The 15,597-nt window shown below is 39.9% G+C and overlaps 2 protein-coding genes across 3 annotated transcripts in view; both read right to left on the minus strand.

The window, feature by feature from the left end:
• The window catches only part of sik2b (salt-inducible kinase 2b), a 46,671-nt gene extending 45,002 nt beyond the window's left edge, over window positions 1-1,669 (minus strand). For both annotated transcript variants that reach the window (XM_030744999.1, XM_030744998.1), the window contains exon 1: window positions 1,116-1,669. In XM_030744999.1, the coding sequence (XP_030600859.1) occupies window positions 1,116-1,253 (138 nt within the window). In that variant the 5' untranslated portion in view covers window positions 1,254-1,669. The remainder of the gene's footprint in view (window positions 1-1,115) is intronic.
• Window positions 1,670-2,442: 773 nt separating this feature from the next.
• laynb (layilin b) lies at window positions 2,443-11,713 on the minus strand. The gene is made up of 7 exons (XM_030744665.1): window positions 11,458-11,713; window positions 8,358-8,664; window positions 7,935-8,086; window positions 7,527-7,571; window positions 4,992-5,069; window positions 4,787-4,904; window positions 2,443-4,608 (listed from the first exon to the last, which is right to left on the minus strand). The coding sequence occupies exons 1-7, from the start codon at window positions 11,528-11,530 to the stop codon at window positions 4,281-4,283; spliced, it is 1,101 nt and encodes a 366-aa protein (XP_030600525.1). The 5' UTR covers window positions 11,531-11,713; the 3' UTR covers window positions 2,443-4,280.
• Window positions 11,714-15,597: the final 3,884 nt, after the last annotated feature.

A 15,597-nucleotide genomic window follows, 5' to 3' on the forward strand; every position in this document is an offset into this window, starting at 1 on the left:
ACCACTCCAGCTGAGGGAGAAGTGCAGTTGCTTAGTGAAATTAAAACCTGCATCCACAGAGCTGTTGTTACACGGTGCAGATTACCTAGCTAGACTAACGCTGTGCCACTAACATGATAAGAGCCCAAAGAGCCATTTTGTTGCCTTGTTATTCATTAAACCTACCAAGGGTCTTGCTTGAATGATGTAAATCTTTGTCTTTTCTGTACAGTGTAATCAGTTGGAAGCTCCAGAGATCAAAGTGTGCAACAGCTCTCCAGGCTTATCACCGCACATAACACAACCTTATTTATTTTTTTCCCCCTAACTGAACACTCTTTACAGCAAATTCCTTGTGTCTCTGTCATTACAGCTGAAAGTCATGGCACTCCGTGGTACTGGTTGAGAATGGCCCTTCTGCACAAAGCTGACATAAAACCAGAAGTAAACTCAGACAAACCCAAGCCCTGTTCCCTCTGCGCTCATGCTGCATCGCCTCAGAGTGTGCAGTGTTTGTAATATCACTCCGAGCTACGTGAAGACCCCCTTTAAAAAGCAGAGTCTGCAAGCATGCGTGCAAAACACTTTGCTTTCCAATTACAGACTATGGCTGGTATACCCCTGCTCATCACAAAGCTCCAGGCACTGCTGGGACAAGAAACAACTAAATCACATTATTACCTGAATTACATAAGGGGACCGCCGACCCATGCTGCACGCCCCAGATACACCATCCATACTCTTGAGTTGGTACACTGTGGTACCGTCTGGGTCGGTAACCAAAGGGGTGCATGTATAAAATAATAAAGAATGCATGTTTACAGTTTGTGTTTCCCAGCAGCACTGGTGGTCAGACCTTTTTACTGGCAGTGATGTCAGCTGAGAGGGGTGAACGTGCAGTCATTCACTGCTCCCGTACCTGCAGCTTTCAGGCACACCAGCTGTTGCTCGCGCTGGAGCAGTCGAGTGGCCGGTAGTTATCTGATCCAAGATGTATTTAGTGCACGATGTGGAGAGCAATTCGGTATCTGCTGAGAATATCTAGGGTGTCAACTAGTGCATAAAAAGTTATGTAACTCCGCTAAAACAGTAGCATAAGTTAGCTTTCAGGCTAACTAGTTTGCCGACAGACTCACCTCCGTCTTGGTTATGCGGTGGCGGGCCAGCTTCACGACCGCGAAATTGCCCTTTCCTAAAGTGCGCTCGATGTCGTAGAAGCCCACTCGGACCGGACCCCGGATCAGCGGTTTTTGGACACTGTCAGCCATGACCATGCTGTTCTAAAATGGGACTGTTTGTGGAAGAGTAGGAGGTAGCCAGACGTGCGGGGACACACGAGGGGCAGACTCGGGCTTACTTGAGCAGCTCGAGATAAAGACGAAAGGAAAACAAACCGCCCGCCGTTACCGCCGCCGCTGTTGCTGCCGCTGCCGCTGCCGCCGCTCGAAGCGTGTCCATTAAAAATACACAAAGTTGATTTCTGTGTCGCCCTGCCAGCTTGAACGCCACTGTGGCGACACTCTCCGCTAGTGTGGCGATACGACGCTGGCCATTTGCTGAGCCCGCGGGCTGTCACACCACGTTCTCCAATACAATAGAGCTATAATATTTCGGCTTGAGGCACCTCTATCGGCTAGAGAACACACGAGTTGACTTGCAAAGAGGCATCATGTTCTCCGGTTGACGTGCATTGACGTCAAAGCCATGGGGGTATTTGTACAGGGGGCGGGGCCACCGAGCCGCTCCACACTTCAGTGCCAATTGGTTGCCAAGACAACCAGACCCACCTCTTACGTCAACCGGTAAAATTGCTATTCTGAAATCTGTTTGCTCGCCTGCCCTCCTTGATTGCGCGCATAGGTAACTTTGAAGTTTTTGCCCTGCAGGTGTTTTATAGGCTTCTGTCGGCTGCGAGTGAAAAATGCAGGGGAGAGGGGCTAAAAGCATTCTGAACCAGCCTGAAACTTGCTACTTGTACTTGGTTAAAGTGGGCTCTGCAAAAAAAAAAAGATTAGGCAACAAACAAAAACAAAACAACAAACCCCGACTTGTTTTATTTAAATAAAAAAAAAAAATGAAAAAGAAATCCTTGAATCCCCAGCATTTCTGCTTCAAACAATATAAACCAGATAAATGCATAGCTGCGACGTGCATTACTAATCTATAACATTATATAATGGAACATGCAGAACCCCAGACATTTTATCAGCCACAGAGAAACTTTTGTCAGCTACATGACAGCACCATCTGTTGGCAAAAATAGAAAACTGAAACCAGGCTCCATATTTTCCTTTCAAGTGCTGCTCTCAGTACAGTGGTTGACTGACTGCACTTCATTCACTCAAACAATGCCCTGCACTCACACACAGAAACACATTTTAATATATACATATATTTATTAAATAGAGAACGCAACCATAATATGTGAAACATCAGGAATAGGATCCAACTTCATGTCTGAATTGCAGCACAGATCTACACTCGGCAGTGCTTCTCGTAATGGTATGTAGTGACAGTCAAACAGAGAACAGTGGATTGCTAAGTAGGCAGGCAGGCAGCGCAGTGCTCTGAAGGCCTCCGCTGTCACGCATAGACTTCCTGAATGTAAGAGTTCCAGATGTGCTTTTGGCATTTCCTGTCTAACATTCTCCAAGAACACACTCAGCCTCTCCTTACTGGGCTTGCTTCATCTTTCCAAGACACCGATCCAACACCCACTCAGTGCACATTCAGAAATAACACAGGCATTTGTATATGTAATGCAAAGAGTGATTTTTAAATTTACAAGAAAATGCACGTTTTGATGAATGGTGTGATATATTCTAAACTGGCCTCACCAAAAATCAAATAAATAAAAGTTTCTGTACTGCCAGATCAGTGAGAAGGTCGAACCTCTCACCCAATCAGGTGGAGTCAGGAAACCACACAACTTTGAGGTTTATTTTGGCCAGTGCAGTTCTGCCATCAGTGTTTCCTTGCGTTCTCTGCTGGTCTCTGACATCAGAGACCAAACGGGAAGCCTTACACAGGGATGACACCACAGTTCAAGTTTAGAGAAAAGGTCAACACATATCCTGAGCTTGACATCTTCTTCACAGCAGCAAGTCAACAGCAAGCCTTCTTGGTCTCATGACTCTTCATATCTGGTGACATTATTTATTTATTTATTTATTTTTTAAAAAGGGCTGAGTATTTTATGTGATTGTTTAGAAAATGAGTGACCCTGTGTGGATGCAACATCAGCAGGATTAGGCTATTTGCATAATCTGTTATGTCAGATTCAGCAGCACTGCTGCACCACCAAGCTGACCTGAACTATTAATGCTTCGCTGGTTTCATTAATGCCCCCAAAACCTCTCAAACCTTTAGTGCTGCTTTAATATTACATAATTGGTTAGAGGCGAAGGCTTAAACTGAACAAAGGAAATAAGCAGGTTCAAAAATGTTATTTTCTTTGAGTTCAAACATAAAAAAACATTACTCAAAGGCAGTTCCTTTGCTTGGAGGTGTCAACCTGTGCAGAGTCAGACACATAATGAATGTTGACTATGGGATAAACTCTGCATTGAAGATTTGTGCATTTTCCCCAGAGGATAAACAGACTAATGTCTTTAATATTCCACTCTTCAGTATCTTCACCCAGTTGTCATTTATCTTGTGAAATATTGGAACCCTTATGACATGAATTAGCATCGTAACCTTGCAGTTTCCAGTTTATGCCTTCCAATGAATGCAAGTACCACTATAAAGTTAGTGGATTACACTTAGGGTCTCAACATCTGTTGGGTGGATTACCATGAAATTGTGTGCACACATTTATGCCCTCTTCAGAATCACTTTGACGATCCTTCATCTAGTCCCTTTCTTTTACAATCAGATTCTATTAGCTTCAGCTTTATTTAGTGTGTAGAACTAGTCTGCAATTTTGGGCATCCATACTACGATGGTGAACATGGAAAACAATGTACCTGCTGCACGTTATGTTGTCAGCGGCCTTTCTTGGCATGTTAGCATGGTGATTCATGGAGCTAACAATGCCACTAGTATGGCTATAACACATTTTATTTTAAACATCAGAAAAATATAAACATATGCAGAAGAATATGAAGTCATTGGAGTTGACAAAACTTTGAGAATCCCTGGTTTATGAAATACACTGATTTGTAGTCAAAGTATGTCGAGCATGTAGCACTGGAAATCTAGTGAAACCTGTGCAGAAAAGGCCAAGCTGTTCAGAAATCCCCCATCACACAGGTAACTGTAGTCTGTCTGAGGCTGAAGGACATGTGTAGACACCAATGTTATCCATAGATCTCGTTTTCCACCCATCCAGTCTGACTGCGGCAGCGCCGGCTTTGAGCTCTACAGGGCTCATAGATGTCATTGGTCACAAAGCCGCTCTCATTGTCCACACATGACACATTCTCATAATCGTTATACTGCGAGTCATGGGATGGAGCACAGGAGTACTTTGTCATGATTTCTGCTGATATCCTGCTGTCCAGAGCAGTGTGAGGCAGTTTGGTAATGTCACTGTAGGCATAAGGTCCTTGCACAGGGCAAGATGAAGCTGTTGTTACGACCCACTGTTTTGATCTGCTGGGATAGCTTTCTGTTTCTGTCTTCCTCCTGAATATGAGAGAACACCAAAGTTAAAATCATGACCCACTAAATTTTGTAATGCAAAACTTTCAACAGCAATATAAATAAATGCGTTATGCACAGAAATACCCTTCTTCTTATGCACAGTGGGTCACAATGATATAATCATATGCACTTTTATTACTCTTATAGCTTTCAGTTTTACCTCTTAGCATGTTGTTTGTAGCAAAAGAAACCAGCAACTGCAAACAACAGCAACAGTAGCACAGGGATTGTCGCATAAAGGATGTAGGAAACATACAGGGTGTTGTTGGAGAATGATACTGCGAAGAAAAGAACATCAGTTGTGACACAATGGTTTTCAGTTTCCCAAAACATAGCGCGCTGAGTATCAGTATTTCCTTTCTTACCTGATGATTCAGGTAGTCCTATTTTTATCCTGTCATTACTTTCCGTGGTTGAAAATATGTTTGGAATCAAAGATGATACTAAAGAAACCAGAAAACAAATTAACAGGTAAATGTGAAAAATATTGTAAATTATTTGAGTAGTTCATAATTTAGCTTTTTTTTTAAAAAATGTTATCACATAATTAATGATTTTAGTTAAATTCATTACAGATAAAAAATAACTAGTTAATCAAATAATGCATTTTATATCTGTATGAGTCCTGTAGAAAAAGTGTTTCATAGACATAAGACACACATTTCAAACTCCATTTGTTATGATGACATATTTTATGGTGACAAAGACTAATAAAGACAGGGATCATACACCAGTGCTGAGAAGGCTTGAGCAACCACACCCTGCTACTTTGGAGAAATTATTGCAAATAATGTAGTTTAACCCAATGTCTTAAAAAAAAAAACTTTCCGGGGTAGTAGATGCAATGCATAAACAAACTAAATATCAAGGATACTTAACTGCTACAAAAGTAAGGCATTTGCAAGAATCCATCAAAACTCCATTATTTGCTATCTAGGCACTGGAGCCTATCCCCGCTGTCACAGGGTGAGAGGTGGGGAACAGGTCTGTCACAAGGCTAACACAGACACAGGCAATCATTCATGTTCACAATCTGGCCTACAGCCAATTTAGAATCACCAACCTAACACGCATGTCTTTTTACTGTGCGAGGAAGCTGAAAGCTGGAGTACCCAGAGAGTACCCATGCTGGCACAGAGAAAACATGCAAACTCCACACAGAAAGGCCGCAGCCAGCCAGTGGATTTGAACCTATTATTAAACACTGCACCACTGTGCCACCAAACCACCTGCAGCAGTATCTAGTAGGCATAAAAAGAGCCATATAATCAGTACTCAGAGCTGCAGTGAGGCCATGGCTGGTGCACTACTTGAACAGTTTTGCTCTGAGAAATAGAAATATGCTTCAGACTTGGCACATGGGTTAGTAAAGGAAAGTTTTCCAAGACCGCTCAGACAGTGTGAACAACAATACATAACGTCAACGGCGATGGACAGCATCCAAACTAAAACAAGCAAACAAAAAAAAAAACAACCTTCTTTGTGTTTTAGCACAAATCAGCAAGCTCAAACGTTGCTGAAGAACATGAAAATAAACGGAATTAATCTTGGGTGCATGTTATTTGTTCAGGTGAGATCACAATAACATTTTCCAGCACCAGATGGGATTCAGCATGTTCAGCATGAACTTGGCCAGGAATAACGCAGTGAATGCATAATTTTGACAGTGACAATGACAAAGCTGGGAGTGAGTGTGACGATATACAGTAGAGCTGCACGAGTGCACAAGGCGTTCTGGATATGACGTTTTAATTCAATTCAATTTAGTTCAATTCAGTGTTATTTATATAGCACCAAATCACAACAACAGTCACCTCAAGGCACTTTATATTATAAGGTAAAGACCCTGCAATAATACAGAGAAACCCTCCAAAAACCAAAATGACTCCTTATGAACAAGCACTTCGTGATAGTGGGAAGGAAAAACTCCCCTTTAACAGGAAGAAACCTCCAGGGAGGGTTCAGTGTAACCTGATCCAGCCCTAACTATGAACTTTATCAAAAAAGGAAAGTTTTAAGCCCAATCTTAAAAACTAGAGAGGGTGTCTGTCTCCTGAATCCAAGCTGGGAGCTGGTTGTACAGAAGAGGAGCCTGAAAGCTGAAGGCTCTGCCTCCCATTCTACTTTTAAATACCCTAGGAACCACAAGTAAGCCAGCAGTCTGAGAGTGAAGTGCTCTATTGGGATAATACAGCACTATGAGGTCTTTAAGATAAGATAGGGCCTGATTATTTAAGACCTTGTATGTGAAGAGAAGGATTTTAAATTTGATTCCAGATTTAACAGGGAGCCAATGAAGAGAGGCCAATATGGGAAAAAATATGCTCTTGCTTTCTAGTCCCTGTCAGCACTCTCTCTGCAGCATTTATAGATGCAGCAAGGCAACATCAGTGCCTGCGGTTTTTTGAAAACACTGGCTGACAAGATCGCTGACAGTCGCCCGATACCTGGAATAAAAGGAATATTCCAGCATGATAAGCACATATTCACACAAGAGTTTCTAAAGAGGAAAGAAGTAAAATCTCTATGACCTTGCTGGCTGATCTGAAGCCAACCAAACACCTTTTGATTCAGTTTTTCGCAGAACATTTCTCCAGAAATGCATCCAGCACTGATATCTCACATAGCAGTTGGGACACACTGTATGTGATCAAATATGTTGTGCACATTTTAATTAAGCATTAATTCTTGTTTTGTTAAACTCAAGAGTTTGACATTTGTTTTCCAATAACTTTCCTTATAAGGGAATTACAACCTACCTATGCAGGAATGCACCGCATATTTCCTGCAGACATTACTTGCAGATTATAAAAATAGAAACCTTTAAATAAAAGGAAGTAAACATGAGAACAAAAGTGATCAGAAATTGCGAAAAATCATGCATGAACGCTGCGCTGTACCTGCATATGCTGTGTTTCTGTCCTCAGTAAAAACTGGTACTTTTTCTGTAAACATGGAAGTAAATTACGGTTATTCAGAGGAAGATAGTTACATGGGTGAGGCTGCTAAAACTTGCTTTATACAAAGAAGTGAGTCATTTTTCCCTTTTCATGTAATCAGTTCATTGAAAAATGAATATTTGAGAAGCTGTATTTTAATATCAGATGTGAGGGAAAAGAGCATGAAAACTCTACCGATCTATCTAGGTCTTGGCAGAAGTGGATACACTGCAATAATGATCTCTAAAAGATACAATTCTGCTTTGTGTAGCTTTAAGAACTAAAGAAAAATCAAGAGTACCAAATCTCAACATTTTACAGCTCTGCTAAACCAGATCCATCACTAGTGTCTGTGAGGTACCAGCCCACCTTCCGGGTATTTGCAGACAAAGTTGTTCTTGGAGCTGCAGTAGTCATCATTCCACTGGAACAGGAAACGACCCTCAGGTATTGAGGAGGGCTGGTGATACAAAACCACGCACATTTCCTTACCGCACGATGGCTCATCCCAGTGCCAATTCCTATGACAAATAACATTCACAAGTTTAGATGATTTTCATTTATTTCTATCTCATTCCCAAATTCTTGCAAAAGACATTTGGCATTCCTTCGCTCCCACACAAACATCACCTAAATCCAATAGTTTTTTTTTTTTAAGTCACAACTGAATATGGCTTTTTTCCTTCCATGTACAGTACACTGTGTCTCAGGGGGCCACTCATACTGCTTTCACAGATGCAGCTGAAACATTTATACATACAGATGAAAATATTTTAAAACAATGAGACAAACCTGAACTTGGCCTTGCTTCCATCAAGCCAGTAATACTGTGAGGGGCAACCTGGGCTTGTTGTCCCGGCAGTGTAATGTTGTGGGTTGCGGCGGAGCCCGATCCAGAAGTCGCCATCACCAGCCCCCAGCTTTTGTATGTACCTCTCTATCAGTCGCTGCTCGCTTTCCGTCTCAATGCTCAGCAGCTCGCCTCCGTCCAACCTGCAGGCCTGTCTGGCATCCTCAAAGGTCAGCCTTCGCCTGCTGTCGTGGATGTAGGACGCCTTGTAACATGGGCGCTGTGTCCCGCTCCGACATATTCTTTGGCCTGGATACCAATGGGAGTATTGAGGAGAAAACAAGATGATAAATGCAGGGTTTTTGTTTTCTGAACTCTTCCTGTGGTATCCATGTGGCAGGAAGATTTTTTAGCAACCTACAGTGTCACGGAAAAAATAGGAACCAGAATGTTTGGGTTGCATTGCCAAATTCTTTCCACTGCAATGTGGGCAGAGTCAACCAGATGGTACTGATATTTATACCTTAAAAAGTTTTCTTTTTTCTACACAAGTCTCAGGCCAGTAAATATAATTTTGTTTTCTCATTTTTCACATATAAAACAAATACAGATATGTTAGCTGAGTATTGGGTGTATTAACGGAAAGTGGGGACAGATACAACAGGTCTTATTATTCCACTCAAAAACATTACAGGGTGATGACACTCATACTGAAAATGTTTAATGAGACCCCACCCCATCCCAGCTAAACAGCAGTTTCAACATTAGCCACTGCATTTACTGGGAAAAAAAAAACAAAAAAAACTTGCTGCCTCAACCCTTTGTATGATTGAGTTCAGATATAGTTAAAATCAGTGTTTTGCTGCCTTCCACATGCCATGTTCAGCATCTGTCAAACTTAGTGTGGCAAGCTGGTGCATGACACTTTGACATGGAAGACAGCAAGGCAACTATATCAAAGCAGTTCTCACAATAATACTTCAAGTTAGTTAGGTTTGGGACAATTTTTTCTTTTGTATAGAAAGACAAAATATAGTATAAGACCACGACAGGCTATTATGTTAAAATGAACAACTGAATCTATTGTGTTATAGGAAAAGTGGTATATGGTTGCATATACTTTCTTATGAACAAAGGAAAGCTGAAACACAGCAAAGTTGTGGTTCACGTTTGCTGCAGTGCAAGGTTGCTGTAGCTAAAACTAAAGACTAAACCATTTTAGTTCACTGAAGTCAAACTAAAAACAAAACGCGAAGTGAATTCTTACCGTATGCTGATAAATCTAACGCAAATAAAATAAAAATATACAGAAAATGTCTTCAGCAGGATCTGCAAGGTAACTCAAGATCCATAACAAAGTCATTGATATTTGATAAATATAATTAATTAATAGTAATTATATAATTACTATTACTGTACAAATAATGTTAAAATATTATTTTAAATCCAACCAAATTTTCAGAATTGTTATGCCTATTTAGACAAAAAAAAAAAAGAATTAGTAAAATTTAATGTTTCATCATGGTGCAAATGTCCCTTGAGACTAGGTCAGCTGCATCATCAGACTTTTTCCATTCAAATCAAGATAGTGAGTCCTACATCATATACACTAACTCAACACTTCATTAGACACACCTTGCTGGTACCAGGGTGCACCCCTTTTGCTTTCAGAACTGCCTTAATTCTTCAAGGCACAGGTAACACTGTGGTCATGAAAGGATGGACATGGTCAGCAACAATAAGGGGCCCAAAGTGAGCCAAGAAAATATCCCCACACCGTTACACCACAGCCTGAACTGTTGATACAAGGCAGGATTAATCCATGATTTTATGGTGTTTACACCAAATTCTGACCCTACCATCCAAATGTCACAGCAGAAATCAAGACTCTTTGGTGACCCCATGCAAATAGTAGCCTGCATTTCCTCTTCTTAGCTGACAGGAATGACACCCGGTGTGGTCTTCTGCTGCTGCAGCCCATCTGCTTCAAGCTTTGATGTGTTGTGTGTTTAGGGGAGCTCTTCTGCATACCTTGCTCGTAAAGAGGGTTTTTTTTTTGAGTTACTGCTGCTTTCCTATCAAATCAAAGCAGTCTGGCCATTCTCCTCTGGCAAGGCATGTTTACACAGAGAAGGGCTGTTCACTGGATATTTTCTTTTTCAGACCATTCTCTGTAAACATATCTACATACCTAAGTGCACTGAATTGCTGCCATGTGAGTGGCTGATGAGATATTTAGCTCATTAAGTAGCTGAACAGGTGTACCTAACAAAGTGACCAGTGAGTGTAAAATCATCTGGGTATTTTTGAAATTTATTTATCTATTTATTTTTTTTTCTAATTTAACCTTTATTTAACCAGGAAATGTCTTGAGATTAAAATCCCTTTTTTTTTCAAGAGGAAACTGGCTAAGATTATGAGGCACACAGCAAACAGATCTAAGTTTAATATATCAACATTTGGTTAGTCTAGAAGTAACTCAAACAGTCTCTGAGTGATCGAGAGAAAGGCAAAGTTGCAACTGTCCCTAGTCTCTTCAACTTTTCACAGTAAACTGATCCTGGCTGGCTAAAAGCACTGATTGCACATCGGTTCTGTGTAGCCTGGGAGAGACAACAGAGCCAGCCGTGGCCTCAAAGTGACTCGCCAATAGGTTTCAAGCTGAGATTGTGAAGTGAAAAGGCAGACTATAGGGATTTGCATTATGTTGGTGTAGTTATGGCACATAATGCTGCTGTTTAGGCCTATAGTTAGTAGTATTATTGCATCCGATTAGTCCTATCGGTGCGCATTAAAGGTGCTAATTTATGTGACTTTCTCACTCTGAGTTCATCCACCACATCCCGTGCCGCTGTGCTGTGACTGCTGTTTATCATTATATTGCGCACTCTGTGGACACATTTTTCCAGCGGCTCTGGTTTCAGCCCCGTTATCATACACAATGACAACAACAACAACACAAATGGAAGTTATGATCGTGCGTAGAGCTGCATGCAGACATTATCGAAGTCATGGCGTACCTCGGAAATAAAACGCATTTCGATTACACCCTCGCAAAGTTGTTAAAACGGGGAGTTTTCCCTCTTCCGAAGAAATTCTTACCATTTAGTTTAGAAGCGGATCCAGGGTGGAAAAAAACGGCTATAACGGTGCCAAACAGCTTCATAAAATCCATCTCTACATGTTCACCCAGTCTGCTGTAATCTTAAATAAAGTGTGAAGTAGTGAGTTGGGATATGAGCTTGAGCTTCAGACCCCCGTGGTAAACACAGTGATGACAGAAGGAGCAGCAGAATAGTCTATTCAGTCTAAAAGTGGGTCGTCTGCTGAAGGCGTGCATATGCTGTCTGCTTAGACGGAAAAAAAAAAAAAAACTCAGGAGGGAGATGGACCGAGATTTTTGCTCAGAAAGAAAAAGTATAGCAAGAGAAAAAATACTATTGGTGTCCCTTTTAGCTGTAACCACTGAGGTACAAGTCTGTGCAGTTCTAAATGAACCATCCATATCTCATTTCATATATAGTAACGCCACAGTAGGATGAATAGAGCTCTTTGTGCATATCATGCGCGTTGTGTTAAAACTGCTAATGAGTATCTTTCATTCTTCCTGGCTGAATGCCGTGTCTGGGGAAAAACAGCTCAGAGGGGAAAATGAAAAAGTTTACTTCTAAAGCTGCTAGTTAAAAGTAGAACTTCATTTTTTGTTTTCATTTTGTTTTTCTGGCAAAGTTTTGGAAGTATACTTAAAAAAATACTGCTCACAACTAAAAGAAAGCTTCAGTAAGGCGTGTGTATAAGTTTAGAGGGAAATCACTTAGACCACACTGTGAAAACAACATTCAGGAAAGAGACACAGCAAGGTACATAGTAAGATATGTACAGAGTAAAAGATAAAGGGGAATAGGGTGGAAGAGAGAGAGAGAGTGTGTGTGTGAGAGAGAGGGATTGCCCATGGAACAGGAAAACATGCAGAGGAGGAAGAGGAAAGTATTTTTTTCAGAACCACGCTTCCTGTTCATTGCTTTGGTCTGGTTTCCTTCATTTTCAGAGAACAAATGACTGAGGTTAGAGTGTCTGGAGCAGTCATGAATTATGCAACAAAAAGAAATCACATTATAATGCCTGTTCCAACAGATATTTTTCTTTCTGGCCAAATTAATTCATCACCAATCTAAAGTTTAGTTAGTGGTTGTTTCTTGGGTGGAAGTCTTTCCATGATCAAGGGGAACTGAGTGGTGGTTTTAGTAGGATGGAAATTATATGCACTGACCTCTGCAGTTACAAAATATAAACCCAACTGAACAAGGGATGCATATTTAGTTACCCATCTAGTTATTACCTTGGCTTGCTGGTGTGCAATCAGATCACAAGAAATGTGCCTAATCTGCATTAGTCGAGTCCTTGTATCAAGAAGGATATCTGAACATGGCTTATTCAAAAACGGACGGATGATGCATGGATGTGGAAATTAAATTTTGGGAATTTTTGAAGATTGCTACGTTTATGTTTTGAAGCTAAAAAGCATAGAAAACATCAACAGTATACTGTATACTGTAGACCGCGCTGCTGCACAAATGGTGATGGGTTTAATATTTTCCGTGGAGATGTAAAACTCAAATCTGAGAAGTTCTCAAGACATAAAGAGACTCCCACAGGCTCATAACACAGATGCTGGCTTTATCCCATTGTCTTGTATGTCCTCTAATAACAATTACAAACACATAACCTTGGAAGTAAAAAAGTAAAAATACCAGATCCTGTCTGTGGAGAGCTGAAAGAGGACAGATAATCATAGATTGTTTAGACATGTCGTCTGCTACCTGGGATCAGGCAGTCTCGCTGGCTGTCTCTTTGTTGCTGACACAGCTGGGTCAGTCATGTGGGCGTCTTTAGAGAGACTGAACCTCTGGACTCATTTTTCCCCTCCTTCCTTTTGGTCTTTTGCTGCCTGTGCAGTTAATTTGATTATTGGCTGGTGCTGGCAAACATTTGTCATGTGACAAAGGGCTGTGACTGTGTGTTATAAACCCTGCCACTGTTGAGACTTTCCTCACATCATCATTGAGTTTATTACTGGGCAACAGGCTCAAATCTTATTTGCTCCGCACAGGAATGCAGCATGGATAACCTCATGAGAGGGATTAAAGTTTGGACTGTTACACATTTACTTTAGACATATAAACAGACTTGTTGCATTTGTAGACTTTTTGTAGACTTATCCTTCAGGATTATTGCAGACACACTGGCAGACTGATCTTTTTAGATTTTAAAGGGTGAATAATGTAAAATAATGTAGGAGAGACTATTTAGCAGCAAAGCTGTATAAAATGCAACTTACAGCACTGACCCTCCACCTCTAGATCAGGACCCACCCTAAAGCCATCTTCATGTTAGTTGGTGCTAAGCTAATTTTCACTGAAATTATAAAATAAATAATTAAAAAAACAAAAAACAAACAAAAAAAAATCAACCTATAGTGTTCACTGCTTTGCCCAGTTAGTAATCCAGCAAAACCTCATAAATATTTTTCTAATATGAACTTCATTTTTTAAATCTCTTTTTGAATATTTTATTTATTACTTTTTTGGATATTTATTAGAATTTTCTGATTTAAAATAAAATGAACCAATGTGAGTGTGAATGGTTGGTCTGTCTCTCTGCGTCAGCTGTGCGACATGCTGGTGACCTGTCTAGGGTGTACCCTGCCTCTCGCCCTATGGCAGCTTCAGCAACCCTGAAAATGATAAGCGGAAGAAAATGGATGGATGGTTGGAAAATAAAATGCACCAAACGATGGCTGTGACTGTGCTGTGGTGGAAGTTGCGTCTTTGGCTTGCACTCCTCAATGCTGGTAAATCATGAGTGTCTCAGACCCAACAACAACAAAGCATTTAAACTGTGTTTAATTTTGCCCAGCAGATGACACCAAACCACACTGAAGTTAAGGCCAAGCAGCAACTCCTGTTCACCTTTTAAAAGGAAATAATTGTTGTCCAGAAAGTAACGACTTACATTTACTCAGGTATTTTATGTTTAGAAATATTTAAAAAAATAAGATCTACTTTAATATTTAAAGATACAGAGAATAATTTACATACTTTTATTTTGTTGTTTCTAGATTACTGCAGTGGCTGTTTTACTTGTCTTAGCAAAAAATCTACTGAATGACTGCAGACTGTACAGAACTCCGCCTTTTTTCACACTGGCTCCCAGTACATTTTAGAATTGATTTTAATATTGTTATTTTATTACCTCTGCCAATGAAGTTATGCTTTTGGTAGCGCTTGTGTGCGTACGTGCGTGCGTATGTGTCAGTCTGTCTGTAAACATAATAGCTTGAAAGGTTTCGAATGAATTCTGATAAAACTTTGTATGCCTGTAAAGTGGGGTCATGCTAACAATCCATTAAAATTATTCTTACATGTCTTAAAGATCAGCTTCATGATTTATTGGTCAAAAAATTTTGACTTAGAAAAGTTAGAAAATATGATTCTTACAGGTGTGGTCAAGGTCAATAGATTGGTCTGAAAGGCAAAGTGATAATGATGCTATTTGAGCTACTTAAAACTATGTTTCTTACTGTCAGTGTTTGTACTGACAACATATGGGAACATAGGGAATTATAGATGGGTATTCTAAATATGACATTACTTTGGACCTCTGACCTCTTCTTCAGGGTCAAATAAGGTCAGGCTTTCATAAAAGTCTTGTATCTTTAAAATTATGCTTAAAATTCTACTACCTTTTTATTTTGTGTTTTTTATCATGACTCTGTTGTGTACATTGCAGTAACAGGTTAACTGTTTAAATACATAACAATTTGAATACATGTACAATGTTCCTGAACATGTATCATCATTATTATTTTTTGAAAAACAAACTAAACTTGTGATCAAGAACTTTTTTTATTTGATATTTAATACTAAACATTTAAACAAATTTTATTAAGCAATGAAATGAATGCTGCACACGTACTAAATCCACATAAATAAAAATAATTACACTAAAAAGCATGTCAAGTATATTAAACTGGGTTTCAAGAGGACAAATAACAAAAGCTGGCACTTTAAACTTGTTTGCACTCCAAACATTTTAAGGTACATTTAAAAAGAACAAAGAAATCAAAATGAATGTATAAAAAATAAAATACTATTCCCTTAAAAAGTAAATCCTGCTTAAAGAATGAACTACCTTGGTGGAGGTTTGATTTAAGATTTTATTACTTTTACTTTCCCCTCCAGA

Source organism: Archocentrus centrarchus, chromosome 13, assembly GCF_007364275.1.
Source record: "Archocentrus centrarchus isolate MPI-CPG fArcCen1 chromosome 13, fArcCen1, whole genome shotgun sequence".
Classification (NCBI taxonomy): domain Eukaryota; kingdom Metazoa; phylum Chordata; class Actinopteri; order Cichliformes; family Cichlidae; genus Archocentrus; species Archocentrus centrarchus.

Coding starts and splice junctions, on each gene's coding strand:
- laynb (XM_030744665.1), bottom strand. CDS start 11,530: ATGGATTTTATGAAGCTGTTTGGCACCGTTATAGCCGTTTTTTTCCAC. Junction 8,087..8,357: donor GGAAGCAAGGCCAAGTTCAG/GTTTGTCTCATT, acceptor TATTTGTCATAG/GAATTGGCACTGGGATGAGC. Junction 7,572..7,934: donor TGTCTGCAAATACCCGGAAG/GTGGGCTGGTAC, acceptor CCATGTTTACAG/AAAAAGTACCAGTTTTTACT.